We start from the raw sequence: 26374 nt of genomic DNA on the forward strand, positions 1-26374 counted from the left end.
GGCGTGGTCATAGTTATCGTGTTAACGGCCATGCGGAAGGACAGACGGACGACTATGTATAAAAACTGGGCGTGGCATCAACCGATTTCGCCCATTTTCACACAAACGTCATAAAATCTATGCCCCTACCAAATTTCAAAAGGATTGGTTAATTTTTGTTCGACTTATGGCGTTAAAAGTATCCTAGACAAATTAAATGAAAAAGGGCGGAGCCACGCCCATTTTGAAATTTTCTTTTATTTTTGTATTTTGTTGCCCCATATAATTACTGGAGTTGAATGTTGACATAATTTACTTATATACTGTAAAGATATTAAATTTATTGTTAAAATTTTACTTAAAAAAAAAAAATTTTTTTAAAGTGGGCGTGGTCCTTCTCCGATTTTGCTAATTTTTATTAAGCGTAATCATAGTAATAGGAGTAACGTTCCCGCCAAATTTCATCATGATATATTCAACGACTGCCAAATTACAGCTTGCAAAAATTTTAAATTACCTTCTTTTAAAAGTGGGCGGTGCCATGCCCATTGTCCAAAATTTTACTAATTTTCTATTCTGCGTCATAACTTCAACTCATCTACCAAGTTTCGTCGCTTTATCTGTCTTTTGTAATAAATTATCGCACTTTTTCGGATTTTAGAAATTTTCGATATAGAAAAATTGGGCGTGGTTATAGTCCGATATCGTTTATTTTAAATAGCGATCTGAGATGAGTGCTCAGGAACCTACATACCAAATTTCATCAAGATACCTCAAAATTTACTCAAGTTATCCTGTTAACGGACGGACGGACGGACGGACGGACATGGCTCAATCAAATTTTTTTTCGATCCTGATTATTTTGATATATGGAAGTCTATATCTATCTCGATTCCTTTATATATGTGCAACCAACCGTTATCCAATCAAATTTAATATACTCTGTGAGCTCTGCTAAACTGAGTATAAAAATAATCAACAACAACAAATAAAGTAAGCAGCCAAAATTGTGTACATGAACACAATTTACACACACGACGAGAAGTATATGCGCACGCATAACCAGCAGCTCGAAGTGAGATATCATCTCACACACACACATGTAATAATTTTTGTTATCGTTGTAGCGATAAGGTTGCTCCCCGAAGGCTTTGGGGAGTGTTATCGATGTGATGGTCCTTTGCCGGATACAGATCCGGTACGCTCCGGTAACACAGCAGCATTAAGGTGCTAGCCCGACCATCTCGGGAACGATTTATGTGGCCACATTAAATCTTCAGGCCATCCCTCCCTCCCCACCCCCAAGTTCCATGAAGAGCTTGGGGTCGCCAGAGCCTCGTCTCTTAGTGAAACGGGAATCCCCGCGGATAAGTGAGGTTGACAATTGGGTTTGGAGAAGCTATATATTGCGCTGGCAACCTGAAGGGTTGCGCTACACAGCCCCTTAAATCTGGTATTTTAGCCGCCTCTTACGACAGGCATACACATGTAGTCATAAGCCGGAGTTCTTACTCACACACACACACGCATATAACTAAATTACCAAACAGGAGATACAACAGTTCTAGAAGGTGAAACGTCTAGACCTTTGGAGAAATATGCGGACGAAGCAACAGAGAGTAAAAAAGCAGCGCAAACTGAGTAATATCTAATCATTTTTCATTTAAACTCGCTATTAGCTGTGAAGTATAATTGTGAAGTACTACTCCTAAAGTAATATAAATAAAGACCAGTTTGCAATACTGAATATTGAAGTGATTTATTCAATATTTTAGCGATTCGAAATTAGCAGAAGGTGCATAAATATCAGAAATCCCCAGAATTCGTTACAACATGCAGCACCAACTCGGGGCTGCTCTTGGCAACCAGTATTATTGCCATAGTATCCCATCCGGCCCTGGCGCTTCCATTGTTCTTAGTGTAACTTAGCACAAATTTTTTACAGATGACATGGATGTTTTATTACAAAATTATTGTCCACGATTCATAAAATCTATACAAAAAAATGTTTATAAGATTTAATGATTTTAGTCAAATGTGCAAATAAATATTTATATTTAACAAAGAAAAATTAACAATTTAGAGAGTGAAAAAAACTATATAAAAAGTTCTATGGTATGCTCTAATCGACCTCTTCCACAGTAGGTCCACCTGCGCGTCCACCTTGTGCACTTTTTGCAGCACCAGCTTCACCACTACCAGCACCACCATGCATCTTAGACATTATCGGGCCGCAGACTCGTTGACATTCCTTGAGGTGATCTTCGAATTCGTCTTTTTCGGCAAGTGTATTGGCATCCAACCATGACATTTCGGATGTACATTTTTCTCGTACAGTTGACTTGTCGGAATCTGTAAGGCGGCCAGCTGGTGCATCTTCAACGGCCTAAAAGAAGAAAATATATTATTTTTTTAATACCTGGTAATAGTTACATATGGGTTAGTAAAGGGGGAAATTATAGCCTGTTTTCCAAGCAGCTGGAAACCTTTCTAAATTCTCGGCTCCACTTTAATAACTTCCTAGAGTGTTTACATTGTTGAAGCTATTAAAGTAAGAGCCAGTCAATCCGACTTGAATGTTTTTATTTGACGGATGACGAAACTAGCTTATCATCTAGAATTGCATCCGAGCAAGTTAAATCTCAGCAAATTCAATCTAGAGAACTAATTATGACGTTACGTCTAAGCAGAAATCTGAAAGTAGGCCTTCAGACAAATTTGAAGTAGTTGCTGAATAATGTTCGGTTAAGTATTAAGATTTAAGTAATAAAATAATTAAGTCCATTTGGAAGATATGTACTATAACTTTCGGAGACCAATCACACTTGCTGCTTCTGGATTTGGTAGCTGCGCTAGTGGCAATGGTCGGATCCTTAACGAGGCGGCCTTTGCACCTTTTCCCTCCCCTAGCCCCAACTGTGGCGTGCAATTACTGGCATATGCTGATGACATTGATATCATCGGCCTAAACACCCGCGCTGTTAGTTCTGCTTCCTCCAAACTGGAAAAAGAAGCGGTAAAGATGGGTGTGATGGTGAATGAGGACAAAACGAAGTACCTGCTGTCATCGAGCAAAGAGTCAGCGCATACGCGCCTTGGCAACCACGCTACTGTTGGCAGCCATAATTTCGAAATAGTAAAAGACTTCGTTTATTTGGGAACCAGTATCAACACTAGCAACAACATCAGCACTGAAATCCAGCGAAGAATCAATCTTGCCAAATAAATGCTACTTTGGACTAGGTAGGCAATTGAAAAGTAAAATCCCCTCTCGGCGAACGAAAATCATACTCTACAAGTCACTTATCTTACCCGTCCTGCTATATGGGGCAGAAGCACGGACCATGACAACAGCAGATGAAGCGGCTTTGGGAGTGTTCGAGAGAAATGTTCTTCGAAAAATGTATGGGACCTCTACGCGTTGGCGATCGCGAGTACCGAAGAAGATTTAATGATGAGCTGCACGAGCTATATGCAGACATCCACATAGTCCAGCGAATTAAAACGCAACGGCTGCTCTGTCTAGGCCATGTTATGCGAATGAAAGATGCTCCGGCCAAGAAAGTGTTTCTATCGTAACTCGCCTATGGAAGCAGAGGTAGAGGGCGGCCCCCACTCCGTTGGAAGGACCAGGTGGAAAACGATTTAAACTCCCTTGGTGTGACCAATTGGCGCCGGTTGGCGGAGCGAAGGAGCGACTGGTGCGCCTTGTTGGACGGTCATAACCGTTTAGACGGTTAAGCGCCAATTAAGTAAGTAAGTAAGTAAGCCACAACTGTGATACGATTGTTTTTCTTGGGACTATTCGTCTTGGCAAATACTGCCCAAACTTTTGGCTAATTTACTATGCCCTATCTGTTTATACAATGAATGTAGGTGACTTCCTGTTGCGCACTCTGAAATATGCGAAGTACCTTCAGAACCCGTTGCAATATATTATGGTTCCGGCGTTGCTGTAGGCTCATCCACCTCCATAACAAATGCGCTGGTGTCAATCCATCTCAAGGTCGCAACATTATTGTGGACTATCAACTAAGGTCAATTTGCCACTCCGCTGAACTGAATGATAAAGGCGGTTATCTCGGTTCATCCCGCAGCACTTTGATCATGATATCAATAAGCTCAAAGGAATTGCTACGATCAATCAGCGCCAAAGCCAGATGCTGTTTCGCTAAGCCGTGCATCCCCTCAGTAAAATCCGGACTAACAGCTTTACTTTCTTTAAGCTTCTCCGATAAAGCGAAAGTGTACACTTTATCCCCGTTAGCCATTATCAGCCATTTCAACGCTTCATCGTTTTCCTCACTGATGTTGGCGTATTACCACTATTATTGTCCTCGTTCTTTCTTGCAGTTATACGGCCTCCCAGGATCATGCGTTGCGGATATAGCGGTCGTTTGTCGGACATGTGTCCAGTACTAACACCTTTTGGTACACAACCGACTGCTACGGGAACAATTATATTCACACCAAGAGCCTTCCGGGCTGTAAATTGTATCCCCATTTTGCGACAGGTATTCTTATTGGAGGAAGAATCTAAGTCCCTAAACTTGCTAAGTCTACGTTATTCGGACTCGCCTGTCACCCCCTCGTCCAACTTATTGACTTTACGTTTCCTTCGCTTTCTAAGTTTGACTCATTGTTTATACTGATTTCATCTGGCTTGCTACCAATTCCTCTCTCTCCGCCTATTTGTCTTTGTTATAAGTTTCTAGGGTATCATCTAGGTCGTACCTCATACTATCATACAAGAAGGGCTCAGCGCTGCAACACTAAATATGGTGAATAATAATCTTCCGCCACAGCAGCGCCTTTTGTTGCGGTACGGCATCTGTATACCTGAGGTGGCCGGATCTCGGGCCGACTTTGTTTAAAAAGCGATGATACCTTCCTTAAACTGAGTTGGCAGTTCTTACCCCAGACATCTCGTCCCCTGAGACGAACCGGCGCTGATTCGTTCCTTAAACTGCGCGACCACATAGTCGGGCACATCATTGACATGGAACCTACCGCAGTAGGGGATGTAAAGTTAATGGTCAGTACAGTTAGCGGTATAGAATGTCCTCGGTTTTGTTCTAGTTTTTTTTCGACCATGCAGATTGCTCTTCAGAAGGAAAGGTAAGATGGTCGCTGCAATGGGAAAGTGTTATGCTTTGGAATAAAAAGACCTACAAATAAAATAGCCGCTGCCACTTATCACTATGCGTTTGCCATTTCGAGATTAATGTGTTGCAAAAGCTGCACTTTTTTGGACTACAAAGGAGACTTAACCTCGAACCTGTTCTGAATGTGAAACTTAGGCACTTCGAAAGAAACTTTCTAGCGCAGAGGTTAAAATTTAATAGTCTCAACAATGGCACTTATGACGAAGTCAGATAAAATTGGGTTTTAATATGGCTAAAATATATCTCAGCTAATGGTATGTTCTCTCAAGGATAATGCTTACATAAAAACTGTATTCTATCTCGTCTCTTCTACTTACCTGTTTACAGCTAAAGATGTAACTCTCCAATGCATTTCGAGCTTGTACACGTTGCTTCTGTTTCTCATCGTCATCCTTATAACGTTCTGCATCCGACAACATGCGATCGATTTCAGCTTTGGACAAACGGCCCTTATCATTGGTAATTGTGATCTTCTCAGATTTTCCGGTGCTGTTATCTTTAGCCGAAACATGGAGGATACCATCGGCATTTAAATCAAAAGTAACCTCAATTTTTGGTACACCACGTGGTGCCGGTGGTATGCCGGTCAAATTAAAAGTACCCAAAAGATTATTATCCTTTGTCATTGCACGTTCACCTTCATAAACTTGAATGGTGACAGCATTCTGATTATCACTGTACGTAGTGAAGGTCTGCTGCTGTTTACATGGAATTCGCGCATTACGTTCAATCAATTTTGTCATCACACCGCCAGCGGTTTCAATACCCAAAGATAGCGGTGTAACATCAACCAATAAGACATCCTGAATCTGCGAGCTACCAACACCAGTGAGTATAGCTGCTTGTACAGCGGCACCATAAGCGACAGCTTCATCGGGATTGATGGATAAATTTAGCTGCTTGCCACCAAAGAAGTCTTGTAACATTTTTTGTATTTTGGGAATGCGCGTTGAGCCGCCTACTAGCACCACATCATGTACGGCGGCTTTATCCATTTTTGCATCATTCAATGCGCGTTCAACTGGTTCTAAGGTCGAACGGAATAAGTCCATATTCATCTCTTCGAAACGAGCACGACTAATTTTTGAATAGAAGTCGATGCCTTCATGCAATGCGTCGATTTCAATTGTCGCTTCCGTGCTGCTCGACAATGTACGTTTAGCACGTTCACAGGCTGTACGTAGACGTCGTAGCGCACGTATATTGGAAGAGAGATCACGTTTGTGTTTGCGTTTGAATTCTTCGACAAAGTGATTAACCAAACGATTATCGAAATCTTCACCACCCAAATGTGTATCACCGGCTGTAGACTTGACTTCGAACAGAGAACCTTCATCAATGGACAATATAGACACATCGAAAGTGCCACCACCCAAATCGAAGATTAACACATTCTTTTCACCTTTCAAATTTTTATCCAAACCATAAGCCAAAGCAGCAGCAGTGGGTTCGTTAATTATACGTAACACATTTAGGCCAGCAATTGAACCAGCATCTTTAGTGGCTTGACGTTGGCTGTCGTTGAAGTAGGCAGGCACTGTGATCACGGCATCACTCACCTTGCCACCCAGATAAACTTCTGCGATTTCACGCATCTTTGTCAGCACCATTGAGCTGATCTCTTCGGGTGTGAAACGTTTATTTTCGCCCTTGAACTCAACCTCGATTTTGGGTTTACCACAGTCGTTGACCACCTTGAATGGCCAATGTTTCATGTCCTCTTGTATTTTGGCATCATCGAAGCGACGACCGATCAGACGTTTAGCATCGAATACTGTATTTTTGGCATTCATGGCAACCTAGGAAATGAAAGATAATATTAAGGTATTAGAATTAATAAAAGGAATAAAAAATCTAAAAAAAAAGAAGTTTTACGTATTTTTTCTGTAGAAAATCTAAATTATACTTTTTCTAACTCAAGGTACCGCTATTATATTAACCAGTATGCTTCCGCATAGGAAAAGATAATACTGCGCAATATTGGTATGAAAACAAAAAGATGCCTGCTCGGATTTCATTGATTTCAGTTCTCTACTCAACTAGTTTTAAAGATTAACATAACCAATAAGCCCTAAACTCACATATGTACGACCAAGTAGACTTAGATTTTGAAATATATGTATAGTAAAAATAGATCCTGAAAACTGAAACTGAAACTGTTCCGGAAAGATTCTGAAACTAATCAGGCAACAATTCGAAATGAAACAAAGATGGATCCGAAACGATCTCAAAATAATCCGAAATAATAGAGAAACCAATTTTAAAATGTACCGGTAATAGTTTTCAAATCATCCTGAAATAGTCCCAAATGACCCCATAAATAGTGGCCAAATGGACTCGAACAATGAGGAAGATGTTTCGAAATAGTCTCGAAACGATAAGTTCATAAATAGTCCAAAGAAACTTTTGAAATGATCTGGAGATAGTCTCGTAACGATCCGGTAATTGATCTGAAAATTGCTTTCTTTTTCAAAATTCCAGGAATAAGAAAAGTTTGGATGTCCGCATGCTTGGATGTTTGCTTTTTTGCAACCAGATTTATTATTCTTTTTATATAAGGTTGGTCCCAATTGCCCCTGGGGACACTTTTTTATGTAACTATCCCTAAATAGTCTTTAAACAGTTCTGAAAACAATCTCGAATTTATCTGGCGAAAGTTCAAAAATAACCCAAAGCAATCCCCCTAATAAGTTTGTTAATCAGCCTCGAAATAGCTCTTAAAACAATCTTGAAATAATCTGGAAAACAATTCTTAGGTTATATGGTGAAAATGGCAACTGATCGGAAACATTTCCTAAGCATTCCAATCACAAACATAATTACTAAACATTCCAAAACATCCTTGAAATAGCTCCGAAAATGTCTCCAAACAATACAGAATCTTAAAATATTCACGAAACAGTTCTGAACAGAATTCCGAAACAAACCTGAAATAATCAAAAAATGATTCAGTGCACGTCCCAAAATAGTACCGAATTAATGCCGAAAATCATTCCGAAATAGTGTCGAAGTGTTTCCAAAAATTATCCGCAAAATATCCCAAGAGGCAGATCCGGATTAACTCTCAACGGGGCCCTAGGCAAGCAATTTGGGGGCCCTTTTTCACGCCCGTTCCCTTCTTTTTGACTTTGCAATGACTTAATGAACGCATAGCAGTCATAATAGAGTTGAAGGCTTATACACTCTCTGTTCCAAAAATAACCGAAATTTTTCAAAATAAAAACTATCAGTGTACAGTTTGAGATAATTCTTTTTTATTATTCAATATACGCTCCTTTCACTTCGATACACTTCTTTGTATGCTAATACAATTTGTTAAATGAGTCGGAAATGTCCTTTTGAGGAACCTTGTCTAGTTCGTTGGTCGTCCCTTTTGAATGCGGTCAATTGAGTTTTATTTATTTGAATAAAAATTATTTTTCTTTCACTCTCTAGAATTTTATGTTTTAAGAAAATTTTAACAGTCTTTTTCATTTTTCGGGGGACCCTAAAATCGGGGGCGCCAGGCAACTGCCTATTCTGATTTCTTGTTAATCCGGCCCTGCCAAGAGGGTCCGAAAATAATCTTCACTGAGTTGGAAAGGACAATTGGAAGAAGACTTGATCTCCATTGGTGCTACAAATCGGCGCGAATCATCCCGAAGCTGCGATACCTTGTGTAACCGCTACGCAACGGCCAAAACCCTTTAGGATCCAATTACTGGTTATTACCACGATTCCTTCATTTCGTTGCAATCTACCGTGGGCCAACAAATATATAATGACTAGTGGTCTACGCAGAAATAGAACTTTTTTTAAAGCCTCATGCTACCAACTGGCAGCAGCTATCGACCAAATTTCTCTGGATTATAAAAAGAGAATACGATAGCTTCCTTTGTTGGTAGAAAACAGCGAAAAGAAATTTTATTGTATTAAAATTAATTTAAAAAAAAATATGTAGTTTTTGTTGAAAAAGATTTAGAGAAAAATAACAAATCATAAATCTGTTTTTTTTTTTTTTTTTTTGATTAAAAGATATATTTTATTTTATGAGTTGATATACATATGTACATGTATATTTGTATATATTAGGGCGTGCCGCAATTGTATAGAATCAAATTTCTGTTAGGCTACGAAGTAGAACGATCTAACAATTTTTTAGCAAACGTGCATAACGGAGCTTTGCTTTCGCCAAAAAATATATGTGCGTCTCACCATTTCTTAAGCAACGACCCTGTGAGAGCACAGTGGGTTAAATACCAAGGATTACAGTGACTAGCATTTGCAATTCTATTTAAGCACTTGTTTAGCATATCCTTTTTTAGTTTTAACGATTTTTTTGCTAATGCATTGCTGAATCTTACTTTCGTGTCTTGCAGGGAAGTGACACCGCTTCATCAGTATTTTACTTATTAACGGAGACACGAACCTACGGTGCTATCAACATCAAATATCTAAATATTTAAAAGTGTGATTTTTAGTTTTTTATACTCAGCTGAGCAGAGCTCACAGAGTATATTAATTTTGTCGCATGACGGTACCCGGTAACGGCATAAACTAATCGAGATAAATATATCAAAATGATCTGGGCGAAAAAAAAATTCATTTAGCCATGTCCGTCCGCCCGTCCGTCTGTCCGTGAATACGATAATTTCAGTAAATTTTGAGGTATCTTAATGAAATTTGGTATATAGGTTCCTGGGCAGTCATCTCAGGTCGCTGTTTAAAATAAACGAAATCGGACTATAACCACGCCCACTTTTTCGATATCGACAATTTCGAAAAACCGAAAAAGTGCGATAATTCATTACCAAAGACGGATAAAGCAATGAAACTTGGTAAATGGGTTGACCTTATGACGCAGAATAGAAAATTGGAAAAATTTTGGACAATCGGCGTGGCACCGCTCACTTTTAAAACAAGGTAATTTAAAAGTTTTGCAAGCTGTAATTTGGCAGCTGAGTATGTAATGTTCGATTACAACCGAACTTAGTTTTCCTTACATGTTTTAAACTATATTCATACGAAATTTTCTTGTGATGAGGGTAACTCACTTTTCCTTTTTTCCTCTCCTTTCCTTTCTTTTCTGCGTTTGCCTTTCCTTCCTACCCTCTCATTTCCTTTTAGTTATACAAGGAAAATTTATTTATTTACTATTTATCAAAACAGCAACACATGTTCTGTCTTATTTGAGTTAATTGCGATAGGTATTCAAACCTCCAAAAACAGTTAGGTTAGGTTAGGTGGTAGCTGCCCTGATAAAGATAGCTCACGTGGACAACACGAAGGTCCGTTGTGATACCACATACACCAAAAATAACAGTGACTTAGATCTAGCTACTTAGAGAATCGTTGGGTAGCAACGATAAAGCTCCGAATGATACCGATCTCAACTTTGGATAAATCCTCGGGAGATCCAAGTGTCGCGACCGAAGTACTTTCGCCTAGTTTTGGCAAAAGCTGGGCAATCATGCATAAAGGGATTTGGTGATTCCACCTCATCATCCTCCATACAGGTGGAGCAGGATGGAGTTTCCAGTATAATGAGACGTACCGCATGGATACCCATGGGACAGTGCCCTGTCAAAACCCTAATGACCATTGATAGGTGAGCCTTAGTGAACCCAATTATTGCAGCAGACATCCTCCCATCCACTTTCTGGCTACCCTGCAAGACGTGGTGTTCGCCCAACGCTTGCTGAGCTAACTCGAGGCCCAGCTATGGAGGTGCAATCCACAGGTGACCAGCGGAATCCCGAAATCCCTACAGCCATCTTCAACCGGTTAAGTTGTACCGATGGGAGCTAAGAGATTCGCTTGCCAGTTACCCGAGATATCACTATGGCCCGGGACCCAGATAATCTTAATTGTAAAATAATTCGATGCAATCGCAAGCGATGTCAGGCACTCCCAGACAACCCTCGATCGCACTGTAGTTAAACTCAATGCCTTGATAGCCGATTGGCTATCAGAGTAGATGTTAAATTCCCTAACCATAGTAGCACTCGATACCATTTCATCCAAGAAACAGTTAATGTCACTGAAAAAATAACATGAAAACTTGATACTCTGTAAGCATTTATCCATTAAAAAAAATGTATCGCAGCTAGACAAAAACGCAAAAAAAGTGCACCCTAATGTTCATATAGTATACATATGTTTGCTTTCTCTCATTGAATTAATAAACTAAAAATAATCGTATTTGAAAGCATTCATACAGAATTTTTGAAAACTCGCGTAATATAATAACCCACACATTGCAGCCGGCATCTATTTTTGTAACGATGTGTTTCTTTTGCCTATGATTTCTTCCCATTAAACCAGAATATGCCATAAGTTGTGACGGGCGTTTTGTGTGATTCATACGATGAAATGCCATATTTGCACCCACACTTTATTCACACGAATCGCACATCCGCAAAACTACAACTTGGTCAACATTAATTGGGTTAAAAAGCAAAAGTTCGATATATGTATGCACATACTGGCATATATGTATGTAGGTGCATATGTATACACCAGTAATTATGACAAATGTTAACAGGCGTCGACGACTTTTGTAACGTAATTTACCGAAATGGTATAAAATGTTGGAAAGCAAACCTGGTTAGATCCAAACAAAGTCATTTAAGCGCTTGATCACTTGTCAGCGGCAATCTTTATGCTAACTTATTTATTGTTGTAAAAATAATGAGTAACAACATTAAACATGACATAAGCGCACGTACAAGGCAGTAACTGTAAACATACTAACAACAACTTATAATATTTCTGTACAAATTTAGTTACTACATTTTATATAGCAAATTTATATAATTGTGTATGTAAGTATATATGTAAGCGCTAAACGGGACAATCAAATATGGCTTAGACTTTTACAGCCTGTACGATGACAAGTAATAAAGCCATAATTACAAAAGTTTCAATGAGATCACATTGGTCGACGTGTGATCATATCAATTTCCAGCACTATGTTTTGACCGTAAAGTGATGGGTCAAGAATAGCTTCGTTGCGTAAATTGAATTTTTGTTCACACTTGATGATATGTCAACGTTAAAATTTATTGTGACAGCTTGTCAGAGGCTGCGCTTTCAAACACACTCGAAAATTCATATATGAATGTATGATGCGATTGGTTGGATTGCATTTTATTTATTTATTATATTAAAAATTACATTTTTGGTGTGAAAAGTAATAAAATATTACAAATTGTTGATTAGCATAAAAAATTGGTAGCCGTCTAAAAAAAAGCGAATAAAGCTGGTTAATGCAATGATGAAACAGTCTGTTTTTTGGAGCAAAGTTATAAAAAAAAAACAAAAAAAATTATTTAAAAAAATTAATTTTAATTTGGTCACAATATTTTGTTGCTCACCGAAGTTAAAGCGTGGTATCCATATCGCAAGAAATGGAAAATGTATACAAAGCAAGTAAAGGTGTCTAAGTTCGGGTGTAACCGAACATCACATACTCAGCTGAGAGCTTTGGCTACAAAATAAGGGTAAATCACCATGTAGGAAAATGAACATAGGGTAACCCGGGAATGTGTTTTTATGATATGGGTATCAAATGAAAGGTGTTAATGAGTATTTTAAAAGTGAGTGATCCTTAGTTCTATAGGTGGACGCCATTTCGTGATGTCGCCATAAAGGTGAACCAGGGGTGACTCTAGAATGTGTTTGTACGATATGGGTATCAAATTAAAGGTAAGGGTTTTAAAAAGGAGTGGCCCTTAGTTGTATATGTGAAGGCGTTTGCGAGATATCGACCAAAATGTGGACTAGGGTGACCCAGAACATCATCTGTCGGGTACCGCTAATTTATTTATATATGTAAGATTCCAAAGGCTTTTGATTTCGCCCTTCAGAACTTTTTCATTTTCTTCTACTTCACACCCATTTTACAAAGTTTTTTCTAAAGTTATATTTTGCGTCAATAAACCAGTCCAATTACCATGCTTCATCCCTTTTTTCGATATCGAAAAAGTGGGCGTGGTCATAGTCGGATTTCGACCATATTTTATACCAACATAAAGTGACTTCAGATAAGTACGTGAACTAAGTTTAGTTAAGATATATCGTTTTTTGCGCAAGTTATCGTGTTAACGGCCGAGCGGAAGGACAGACGGTCGACTGTGTATAAAAACTGGGCGTGGCTTCAACAGTTATAGTCATAGAGTCTATGCCCCTACCAAATTTCACAATGATTGGTAAATTTTTGTTCGATTTATAGCATTAAAAGTATTCTAGACAAATTAAATTAAAAAGGGCGGAGCCACGCTCATTTTGAAATTTTATTTTATTTTTGTATTTTGTTGCACAACATCATTACTGGAGTTGAATGTTGACATAATTTACTTATATACTGTAAAGATATTCAATTTTTTGTTAAAATTTGACTTAAAAAATTTTTTGTTTTTTAAGTGGGCGTGTTCTTCATCCGATTTTGCTAATTTTTATTTAGCACATATGGGCAATTCCCAAAAACTTTTACTTTTTTGGATACTCGGGTTTTACACACGGGCAAAAAACTTCAGGCCAAAAAAAAGTACAAGGACATTATGTTTGACCTTTTGACTATCCGATCTGATGATTTTAAAAATCAAGAAAGTTGATAGTAAGTTTTTGCAGAACTTCGAAACGTAAAAAACGTCGATTTTACATTTTTCAAGCGAAACCTTTGATTTTTTTTTTTTTTTGAATTTTTTCGATACAATTTTGAGCTATGGAATTTAAACTGAATGTTGTTTTTGAGACCGAGATTCTAAAAGTATGAGCAAAATTAATGTGCTCCTCCAATACTCAAAACTGTCATCAATCAAAGAAGCGATACGAAAAAAAAATAAAAAATGTTTCTACTCTTTTTGACGATTGCCAATTTTTGGCGAAAATTTCGTATATATACTTGCCTCATGTACAAACATCAATAACTTTTCTTGCGTGAATATTCCCCGATGAGGCAATTGATCGTATACTACTGTGGTGTAGAGGAAAAATTAACAAACGGGTGTGAAATATTTGACGGTTACCCGGTTTCATATTTTTGCCGATATCTCTAAAACCGGGTTTCGGGTATCAACAAAATTTTACCTAAATATACCCCAAATAGATATGTACATCCTGATAAAATTTCAACACAATAGGTTAAGAAGTATTAAAATAAGTAAAAAAATTTAAGGTTTTCCGGGTTTATATTTTTATCAATATCTCCAAAACCGGATCTCTGGTATTAAAACTTTTTACCTAAACATACTTCGTTCACATATCTATATGTTTTTAAAGTTTCAAAAGAATCGGTGGAAAGGTGTTAAAATAAATGTGTTGCACACTTTGCAGTAAAAAATATTTGGCGGTAATTCGGTTTTATATTTTTACCGATATCTACAAAACCGGGTCTCATGTATCAAAAAAATTTTACATAGCTAGCAGCTGCATATATCTCCAGATTTTGTTAAAAACTCGATATAATCGGTACAGCAGTGTTGAAATAAATTTATATTTAACATTGCGACCTCAATTTATATATATTTTGCCTCATCTTTTGAATATATCTTTTTGAGGCATTATGTAAGACGAGTAACGACGATGAACTATAGCTCCTATTTACCCCACAATGATCCTAAGAAAAAGATATTTTCGTGATACCATGTTTCAAAAAAAATTTCTCTCCAAAAAAACCAAAGTTTGGCGGATTTCCCCATATATAGTAATAGTAGTAACGTTCCTGCCAAATTGCATCATCATATTTTCAACGACTGCCAAATTACAGCTTGCAAAACTTTTAAATTACCTTCTTTTAAAAGTGGGCGGTGCCACGCCCATTGTCCAAACTTTTATTAATTTGCTATTCTCCGTCATAAGGTCAACCCACCTACCAAGTTTCATCGCTTTATCCGCCTTTGGTAATGAATTATCGCATTTTTTCAGTTTTTCGAAATTTTCGATATCGAAAAAGTGGGCGTGGTTATAGTCCGATATCATTCATTTTAAATAGCGATCTGGGATGAGTTTCCAGGAACCTACATACCAAATGTCATTAAAATACCTCAAAATTTACTCAAGTTATCGTGTTAACGGACAGACGGACGGACATGGCTCAATCAAATTTTCTTTCAATACTGATGATTTTGATATATGGAAGTCTATATCTATTTCGATTCCTTTATACCTGTACAACCAACCGTTATCCAATCAAAGTTAATATACTCTGTGTGCAAAGCACGCTGAATATAAAAAAGCTCAAACAATGCTCAAGGAAAATTTCGTTTGTCAAGTAGTATCCACCCCTCAGTATAACCCGTATTCAAGATGTTTTATCAAACGTGCACAGGTTCCACCAAGAAATATATGTGCGCCTCATTATTTCTTAATCAACGATCCTATAAAAACACATTCCGCTAGATACCAAGGATAACAGTGAACGTATTTTGAATTTTTGAAAGAAATTGGCGTTTAATTCTTTTTCTCTTGTTTAATGTATTGTATTGAGTGCATTTTCAATTTGTAAAGCTCTCAGTGCATTGCACATGCCGTTCGGAGTCGACATACAACATATAGATCCCATCCCGCCAATTTGTAGGAAAAATTAAAAGGGGCACGACTCAAATTGGAAGAGAAGCTCCGCTTTAAATTTCTTCGGAGGTTATCGCGCCTTTCATTTATTCTTTTTATTTTTTATATTCCGGTCATGCGTAGGAATAGAGAACTTTGATATTATTTTGCAACATTTTTACGACGTAAGTAATAAAAATAAGCCGAAAAGGGCTAAGCTCGATATACAGCGTGACAGTCAAATTAAGAATAAGAGGTTAACAGGAAGAGTAAAACTAACATTACAATAAGATTAAAAGTAATTGAGTGAGACCAAGACAAGAATAAGGGCAGGAAGAGTATGAGGAAATGGAGAAAACTCCACGGAAGAATTAAAGAGATACGTAAGTTAAGTGGGTCGTTTAACACTAACTGGAAAAACGTATAGAGTAAATAATAATTTTTTCTATCCTCTATTCTAATTTAAAACATTTATCATAACAATAATAATGATAAAAAATTATTGTTAGGCCTTGAGCTCGATGCGAACCCGCGATCTTTTAACAAAAAAAAATAAAACTTCTTGTTTTTCATCAAGTGAATCTATAAGCTTTGATTTTTTGAAGCCTCTTGACGCTTGGTTTATATATTTAGGTAAATGTTGGATCTTAGGACGGTATACCATCAATCCCAAAAATTCTTATCACAAGCCTCCCAGATACTGAGTAATTTTATATGTAATGCCGGATATGGGACAAGAATGTGTTGAATCAATTCCTCGACAGCTTCCACTGAGGGCACATGTTGGAGTGATAGCACAATGTTCTGCGATGGCACCCATGACTTAATGGCCGTAAGTAATCTCACTACACAAGTTCTCGTCAAGTCACAGTCAACCATGGCATTTTACTCTTAGTCAAAGATGGTTGCAATATTTATTTTTCTCAGATTAAAAATGGTGGACCGCAAGTTTTGGCAAAAATGCTCAGCATTCGGGAGCATAGAGAAATTCTTAACAGGCAGTTTCTGGTAAATTGCCGCAAACTAGGGCATTGCAGCAGACAACTGTTTGAGACAGTCCTGCCACGCAGCCAGATAAGAAGACATTTCCGTAAACACAATGATGACACTTAGTGAATCATTCACGACTCTTGCGCTCTTGTTTGTGAAATCTTAGCAAAATAAGCAAACTAAGTACAAGAGTGGCAAATCTCTATGTGGTTACTTCAGAAAACGTTCAGAGGGATCTTCTGAAGGACCAATCCAGTATTTTCATCTTAAGAGATTAAAGATCGTTATATGTGACCCAGTCTATGAAAAAGTAGCTTATAACTTAAAAAAGAAATTGCGAGAAACAGCTGTTAAAGATAAACAATGCATTTCTTCAGTTTCTTAGTAGTTTTTCTTTTGCATTATGAACAGTCATGCCCAAAAGGTAAAGCACAAACCAGTTTCTGACCGATATTTTGGCTCCATTGCTATCGAAAAAACTGCTATCAAAAAATCTGAGGATGCTTCACCAGCCACCAAGCTGGCATCGAAGGAACCAAAGGCTTCATCGTCTTTCATTTGTGCTCTTCTTTCTCTACATTTTTAGTACACTTCTAACCAAGTTAGGACTTTCTAGTTTTCACCACGTGAAAGAGCGTCTCAAAAGCTATCGAAACCAAAAAAAAGTGGAAAAATTTATTTGAGTCATAAGCCACCTTTTCATAGACCGGGTCACATATAAATTTGTGTTGAGTGCCATGCTTGGATAAAAATCACTACGAAGGAAAGCCAAAAAACACATAAATTAGCCCCAATTTGTTGAAAAATTATTAAATAAATAGAACAAAATATGCGATATACCTAGTAAGAGATTAAGGCCGAGCTTCTCTTCCAATTTGCGTTCTGCATCTTTTTCATTATTCTACATATTGTCGGGTCGGGACCTATTGCTCTATATCGACTCCGAACGTCATCTGCAAGGCAGAAAAATTTTGGCTGAGAAAGTTTCATAGCAAGATAAACTCGAAGTTTTCTGCAAGCCACTGCCAAGGATGACCCTCCTTTGGTTTTTTTATATTTGAACAACTTTTTTTAAAGGGTATTGATGTTACCTTTCCTGGTCCTTGAACCCGCGACTTTTGATGTGGTAGGCGAGCACGCTACCACGGTAACGTTTTACAAGACTTTCGATCTCTGATTTTAGAATACGAAAGCGAAAATTTAAATTTTTATTTGTCAAATAATATAAGCAAAAAATCGGCTAAAGTTTTCATGTGGTTGTTGTATTTTGCCAGAGTGGAGAAACGTGTTCTACGCGCATTTAATTTTGATCCACAAACGGGTGTTGGACCCACCCAGGTTTATTTTCATAAGGTGGTGCACCGTCTTGTAAAATGTTTCCGCTACTGTAGTTTTTTACCAGATTACGCTTTACTCACAATTTATTCGTATGCATATACCAGAATACTTTTTTACACATAATGCAGTCTTATGCATATACAAATGCATATTCAAATCGACCACACATATTCAAGTCATAGCGACCCTAATAAATAATATTGACCTCGGCATGAGTTTAACATCATACAGACATGCCGACATACAATGCACATATCTGTTTACATTCGTCAACTCTATTTGACTGGCACATTGACGAACTCGCTAACAGCATGACTGAACGTCATTAACAGTTCGTCAATGTGCTTTCCAAAATATTTATATATATATAATAACAAATATCTAAAATTAGGTCAAAGTAATATGCTGACACAGAATATATGTATTAGGAATGTAGATACCTTTAGTTTGTAAGTATTAGTGTAATTACGTATGTGTAAGTTAAGAAGTTTTGTATAAATAGAAATGCATTTCTTCAATAAACAGGATAATATTCTAACGCGACTCATCGGCGTTCCTCGTTATTTATATTCAAGTTTAAGGTTTGGTTTCCTCGAAAGCGGTACCGCTATATAGCGGCCGTTACATAGCGGTAGAGTACGTTGTCAACGTTGCAATGTAAAAGTAATTACATATGTGGAAATTAAGAAGACGGTGAAGTTCACCGTAACGGAATATAGCGGCCGGGCATTAAACAACCCTGCCGTCATGACGGTAGAAACTCGTTCATCACCGTTATTTCAAATTATTTATAAAATAAACAACATTTTTGAATTGAAATTTTTTTCTTGTGAGTTTATAAAAAGAAAAATTATAAAACAACTAAAAAAAATATGCAAAAATGTAAAATTAACTTTTGCAACTCGTCTGCCGTAACAGTTCGTAGTTTCCTTCAAAGCGTTGCCGCTAGAAACGGTGAGTACCCTGCAAAAATTGTTGGATTACGTGTTCCATTTTCTTCATGTTGGAGTACTCTAACAATACTCCTTTGCAATGCGTTTTCGGACCACCATCAGCTGATCATTGCTCGTTTTTCAACGACAGTGATCACGACACGATGACGATCGAATAGAGTTGCCAAACGTAAAATATTGCATGCAAATAACTAATAATAAAATTTTACTTTGGCAACTCTGATAAAATGCAACAGCGCACTGGTTTTATGTATACATATTATATTAGTTTCTTTATTCACGCAAATGCTAAATAACATAAGAATATTCGTAGTATAAAATATAAAAGTTGTATTTCCCCTCTTCATTTACTTTCATTTTAAATTAAATTCACTTCGATAATTCTTTCCGACACAATTCCTCTTTAGTACTTTGGCATACGATCCTCTGTGGGTGCTCCATGGAGTACTACAGTGAAAGTACTTTGGAAAGTACTCTCACGTATGTACTCTATGGAATACTCACAAACAAAGCGAGAGTGGGATCACCTACTCCTCTCCTAGGACATCGCAATGTTAATTGGATCACATTTTTTTTTATGAATACAGATTAGATTTGGAGCAGTCCTATACTCCCAAAGGAGTATTCCTTACATTATTTATAGAGTACTCGCGTTTTTTGAAGGGTATACCGGGCGCTCTTTAGCGGTCGTAACATAGCGGTACCGCTTTTGGAGGAAACTAAGCCTTTAACTACCACTATACCACGACGTCCGCCGTTATTATTTCACGAAATAAAACGTTTTTAATATATTTTTTTTAACTCGATTTCATGATTTTGTCTATATCAAGACCGTAGTCTTGGTCAACTGCCTACCTGATTTTTGGCCGCATCTCCGATCAAACGTTCCGTATCGTTAAATGCCACATAACTGGGCGTGGTGCGATTACCTTGATCATTGGCAATGATCTCGACTTTATTATTCTGCCAGACACCAACGCAAGAATAGGTGGTGCCCAAATCAATACCAATAGCTGGTGCTTTAACCATTTTTTTTTTTTTTTTATTATACTAAAATATTATATATGTACTAAAAATAAATATTAATGGAATTTTTTTTTCTTCTTTTGCCAACTGCACACTTCACTTTCTCCGCCGATTATTCACAAATTCCCTGCGAGTGCGAATTCTTTTTCCAAATGCTCGCGTTCAAACGCGCCTATAAACTGTTGAGCTTTTCTGTTGTTACACTCGATTTTATTTGAAAAACGCTAAAAATTATTTTTTTTTTATATTTTCGCGCTTTCGCGTGGACACTTGCCGCTAATCTCTGTGCGCAGTCGCTTTAAATCACTACAAGTTAAGAGCAGTGTTTTTATTTACTTATGGGGAACGCCGATGTATCGGCTTTTCTTCGTTGTTGTTTTTGCTAGCGGTTGTTAGATAAAATAATTTCGATTAGCACTTCTTTTTGGTAGGGTTTGTACGTATGTACATAAGTAAGTATGTATGTCATTTGCTATTGCTGTTTTCTTCGTAATAAAATGTATAAAATAAAATGAATTTCTTCTAGAAAAGCGCTTTTGAATTTTGTTTATTATTGAATTGTTGTTTTCAAAACTGAACGAACGTAATGATGGCTTTCATGACATAAAAATAGAATTACTTTACGATTTGGTTTATGTAGAGTGGGTGGTAATGAAGCGTTGACGCCCCACAGTGGTAAAGGTTGTACTCATATGCAGAAATATTTAATCTAATATATAAAATTCTTCTGTCACGGTTTTAGAGGCTGAACTCCTCCGAAACGGCTGAACCGATTCTCATGAAATTTTGTGAGCATGTTGGGTAGGTCTGAGAATCGGCCAACGTCTACCTTTTTTTCGCTACGTGTCTAGAGTCTTGAGATCAAAACGTGGACCCGGGTACCCCTAGGATGTGTTTATACAATATTGATATCAAATGAAAGCTGTTGATGAGTGCTATAGTACAGGATAATTTTCATACAACTGGGAGGCTAGGGTCTCGAGATATAGCCCAAAACGTGGACCCGGGTACCCCTGGAATTTGTTTGTACAATATGGATATCAAATGAAAGCTGTTGATGAGTTATATAGTACAGGATAATTTTCATACAACTGGGAGGATAGGGTCTCGAGAGATAGCCCAAAACGTGGACCCGGATACACCTAGAATGTGTTTTTACATTATGGGTATCAAATTGAAGCTGTTGATGTATGCTTTAGTACAGAGTAAGTAAGTTTTACACCGCTGAGTGACTAGGGTCTCGAAATATAGGCCAAAACATGGACCCGGATACCGGTAGAATGTGTGTGTATTATGGATATCAAATGAAAGCTGTTGCTGAGAGCTCTGAAGTTCATTGTGATATTCGATTTCGTCGCATCAACCTGGCAAAACTGATAAATATACATGCGAAGCCGAAATATAGACATGAATTAATAATACCCACATACTTATTTGCATACGTCCTATTCGATTTGCCCTAAATTTCGTATATAAATTTGCCTATATTAGTATTTACGATGTTTTTTTCCGGGAAGGATAATAGAGACGGACTGGGACTGGGATTAGGACTAGGACTGGGACTGAGACTGAGACTCGGAATGGGACTGGAACAAAATACATACCACCCTCTGGGACTGACAATAAGAGATGAAGAAGAAGGAAAATAACTTGAGAAAAGAGAAAAGAGAGAAGGAGACTGAGAAAGAGATAATATGAGATGAAGATGGAGATGAAGCGAAAAAGACGGAGGGAGGAGTGAATAAAGGATTGGGAAAAAGTGTAGAGGGGTAGGGCAGAGTTAGACTAAAAAAGCTTATTAAAATGTATGCAGATAGGCCAAATTTAGGGCAGAACAACGTCAACTAGGGTCTGCTAGTATCTCAATATAAATATTGAATATATATATCCAAGGCTGTAAGATATTGAAATCGAATTTCATTGGAATAACAAAGATAAATAATTTACAACAGAGTTTGGCAGCTAATACACGTCCAAATATATGAGGAGGGGTGTCAGACGACGCGTCTTGAAGCTTTCGGCCGATATATAAAAGACAAAAGCTAGAGTTAAAGAGTAGTTTATGCCTTTTTAAAATAAGTTTATGCCTTTTTGCCTACACTTTAATTAAAATAAAACTGCTTGCTAGTTTAATTTGCTTTAAATTCATTAAAATAAATATTTATTTCTGTTAAAATCTGGAAAACCGATGAATAAATGTGCCTTTCAAAAAACAGACGCTTCTCCACTGGGTGGGTACCAACCATTATCCGGGTTCGTTACACAAAAATATGTTGGTGTCAAAACTGCTCTTTGTGATGTTGTTCTATATAAACAAGTAAGGAAGGCTAAGTTCGTACGTAACCGAACATTACATACTCAACTGCCAAATTACAGCTCGCAAAACTTTTTAAATTACCTTCTTTTAAAAGTAGGCGGTGCCACACCTATTGTCCAAAATTTCACTAATTTTCTATTCTGCGTCATAAGGTCAACCCACCTACCAAGTTTCATCGCTTTATCCGTCTTTGGTAATGAATTATCGCACTTTTTCGGTTTTTCGAAATTTTCGATATCGAAAAAGTGGGCGTGGTTATAGTCTGATTTCGTACATTTTAAATAGCGATCTGCGATGAGTGCCCATGAACTTACATACCAAATTTCATTAAGATACCTCAAATTTTAGTCAAGTTATCGTGTTTACGGGCAGACGGACGGACGGACGGACGGACGGACTTGGCTAAATTAATTTTTTTTTCGCCCAGATCTTTTTGATATATGGAATACGACATATGTCTATCTCGAATAGTTTATGCCGTTATGGGGTACCGTTATGCGAACAAAATTAATATACTCTGTGAGCTCTGCTCATCTGAGTATAAACACCAACATAGTGTGACTTACATCACCAAGAAATGCAGAAAAAAAACTATTCTAAAAATTGAATTTAAATTCAATAATGCAACAAAAAATTGCTGAAACTGGCCGGGACTTGAACCCAGGACGCTTGGTGTGAACGACGAAGCACGCTAGAACCATACCTAAGTTTTCACATTGGACTATTTTGGTGCTAAATTTGAAAGCACATCAAAACTATTTTTGATATTACTCCGAAAGATGTGAACACTGCACTTTATTTTCTTTTTTTTTTTTTTGTGTATCCAATGTAAGAGCCAATGTTTATATGGTATATTTTACACAGTGATATCGGAATAATCATACTATAAGCTAATTACAATATATGTTTTGTAAGGAATACCAAAAACTATCGATTCATCTTTTCCCTCAAATGGTTTGAATCAAGGAACTGTCGTATAAATAATTCAAATCTTCAGTATATCAAAATGTTCTTTATTCACAACACTACTATGGTAGTAGTACTTCACAATTGAAATTATTTTCGCACTTCACTTACAGAGTTTTAAAATCAAACTGAATTGATATTCATTTGATTGCGTTGCTTTTTTTCTCAGTTGGTTCCCCATCGAATAGCCTTCTCGAATGGTTGCGTACTTTTATCTCATTTCTGTATCTCATATTGACTTTGGCTATTTACAAGAAAATTCTCGACCTATTCTAATAGAAAGGTACTAACTTAAAATTGCTTTGACAAGAACGTATCTGAACGAAGTCGTTAATAAAGTCGTATCTCAGAAGACGGGTTAAAAAGGTCGTAACTGAAAAAATGATTTTGTTGCAAAAAAGACTTTGAATTTAACTTAATTTATTTCCTTCTCACAATTCGCAAAACACTTAAATTGGTGACCCAGAATGTAGATTCATGTGTATTTAAACGGTTTTATTTGGCTTTATTCTGTGTAGCGTTGTTTACGAATGTTGTGATTGAAATTTAAATAACTTACCGATAAGCTACAAGCTTAGGACTTGGAATATGATTTATAATCCGATGACACAGTGGCGTAGTAAGGTTTTCATACACCCGGCCCAAATATTTTTATTAATAAACCAATAAAGTCGTAGGCTGAAGATATCATCTGTAAGTAGACTCAAATACATATTTAATATTAATATTATTATAATACGGCCGCCGTGGTGTGATGGTAACTGTTCCGCCTACCACATCTATGATCCTGCGTTCACGCACCGGGCAAAGCAACATCAAAATTTAAGAAACAAGTTTTTTCTACTAGAAGAAAACTTTTCTAAACGGGGTCGCCCCTCGGCAGTGTTTTGCAAGCACTCCGAGTGTATTTCTGCCATGAAAAGCTTCTCAGTGAAAACTCATGTGGCTTGCAGATGCCGTTCGGAGTAGGCATTAAACAAGTAGGTCCCGTCCCGCCAATTTGTACGAAAAACTAAAAAGGAGCACGACGCAAATTGGGAGAGAAGTTCGACCAAAAATCTCTTCGGAGGTTATCGCGCCTTACATTTTTTTTTTATTATTATAATAAATTAGTAAAACTAATAACTATGTGCAAATTTTCCTTGCCTTTGAGGAAGAAAATATATCAACGATATCATCAAAATTTATCATTTCAAATTTTTCTTTTTCCACACTTAATAATGTTAGGTTACTTAGGCGACCTCGCCTCATGGTTTATCGTAAATATGTCGAAATAAGTTTTAATTTGATGAATGAACGTTCGCAGGTAGCAATTCAAACTGAGATAGTCAAGAGTATGTTAGGTGCCACTCGCAAGTTTGGAAAAACATCTTCTCCATACGAGAATATAAAAGTAAGTAATTCTAACGTAGTTTTAGGTTCATTTTCTTTTCAACTGCGAACTAATATTTTGCAGTTCTGTTCCATCGAAATCTGTATTATAAAATTCACCCAAGTTCTTACAATTTCTTTTTAAGTCGTTATTAACCATGTTTAACATCTTTCCAACGTCAAAGAGAAATCTAAATTTTAAATTAAGGTCATTTATTCGTGTAAATCTTGTGCGTATTTCTTGTTGGAGATGATCGAGAACACTTTTCATAACGCAAGAAATTTCACATTCTGCGGAAAGACCGACATCTCTAACCGATTCTCCAGGCGCTTCTTACACGTTTTACTATATCCCATTTCTTACAAAGAGACTTCGCTTTTTCATATAGTTTGTCGCCAATGATTTAAAATCATGATATTTTTCTCTAAAATTTATCCTTGGATCTTGTAATATGAGCTGCACACGATCAATCCTCCTTGTGGTGTTAGGGTCCTCTGCTAATAGTTCTAAATATTCTACTACATTCTATGCGTTCAATTTTTCCACAACCTGCCGCAAGTGTTCCGGATATATGCATACATTAGTATTGAAATTTTTTTCCAGAAATCAGTTATATATAACAAAAATGCAAATTATCCAAGAAGTTCCGCTTTGCAGACCATTTGGCGCCCCTCTGTGAGTAGTGCCTGGGACAACGTATCCCCTTGCCCGCCTCCCCCACTTACTACGCCACTGCGATGACAATGCATTAAAAAGAAAAAACTCCACTCGGTGGCGCATGGATGGAGATATTCCAAAAATCGTATTTATGGTCCGATTTGGCTCATATTTGGAACACAGTTTACACACATGAATAGATGCGACCTATGAAGAAATCGCCGTCAGGTGGCACAAGGATCGATATACTAAAGAAATCGTATTTGTGGTCCGATTTAGCTCATATTTTGAACACATATTACATACATGAATAGAAAGCGATCTATGCAAACAATCACCGCCTAGTGGCGCAAGATTCGAGATATTCAAAAAAATCTAATTTGTGTTCCGAATTGGCTCATATTTGAAATACATTTATTTTTCTGATCACACCGTAATTTCGTATGCGCTCTTTGTTGCTGTTTACATGTATGCGTAATTATTTGTTGTCTAATCAGCTTAGATTGCTCTTGTCCAAGGCGAATCCATACTAGGTGGTGGCAAAGCGAATTCAATCAATTCGCCGTGCAGAGGAGTGTCAAATCAAAAGAAAATTTTCATTGATTTCGATTAACTGACATATTGTTGTACAAGACTTTGTATGGAAAATTATCAAGAAGAAGCAATCAGCTGTTGGGATAACACCACCTCTATTGAATTCGCCTTGCTCTTGTCATTGTGCAACGTTTATTTACTTGCGTCCAAGGCGAATTCAGTAGAGGCAAGGCGAATTCATTACAGGTGGTGTTATCCCATCAGCTGATTGCTTCTTCTTGATAATTTTCCATACAGCACATAGTACTACAACATGTCAGTTAATCGAAATCAATGAACATTTTCTTTTGACTTGACATTTTTCTGCACGGCGAATTGGTTGAATTCGCTTTCCCACCACCTAGTATAGATTCGCCTTGAGTAGAGGTGTTATCCCAACAGCTGATTGCTTCTTCTTGATAATTGTCCATACAATGCATTGTTCAACAACATGTCAGTTAATCGATATCAATGAAAATTTTCTTTTGACTTGACATTCTTCTGCACG

At 37.2% G+C, this 26374-nt stretch overlaps 2 protein-coding genes across 4 annotated transcripts in view; one reads left to right on the forward strand and one right to left on the reverse strand.

The window, feature by feature from the left end:
• Positions 1-1983: 1983 nt before the first annotated feature.
• LOC137238050 (heat shock 70 kDa protein cognate 2) lies at positions 1984-20223 on the reverse strand. The gene is made up of 3 exons (XM_067762610.1): positions 19811-20223; positions 5462-6943; positions 1984-2365 (listed from the first exon to the last, which is right to left on the reverse strand). Exons 1-3 carry the CDS (start codon positions 19982-19984, stop codon positions 2102-2104), a joined length of 1920 nt encoding a protein of 639 aa, XP_067618711.1. The 5' UTR covers positions 19985-20223; the 3' UTR covers positions 1984-2101.
• The window catches only part of snk (snake), a 33976-nt gene continuing 26331 nt past the window's right edge, over positions 18730-26374 (forward strand). For 2 of the 3 annotated variants that reach the window (XM_067762611.1, XM_067762612.1), the window contains exon 1: positions 24598-24657. In XM_067762611.1, the coding sequence (XP_067618712.1) occupies positions 24601-24657 (57 nt within the window). In that variant the 5' untranslated portion in view covers positions 24598-24600. Of the gene's footprint in view, positions 18832-24597; positions 24658-26374 lie in introns of those variants that run through there. The other variant, XM_067762614.1, reaches the window with a different exon arrangement.

The sequence above is a fragment of the Eurosta solidaginis genome, chromosome 1, assembly GCF_040869045.1.
Source record: "Eurosta solidaginis isolate ZX-2024a chromosome 1, ASM4086904v1, whole genome shotgun sequence".
Classification (NCBI taxonomy): domain Eukaryota; kingdom Metazoa; phylum Arthropoda; class Insecta; order Diptera; family Tephritidae; genus Eurosta; species Eurosta solidaginis.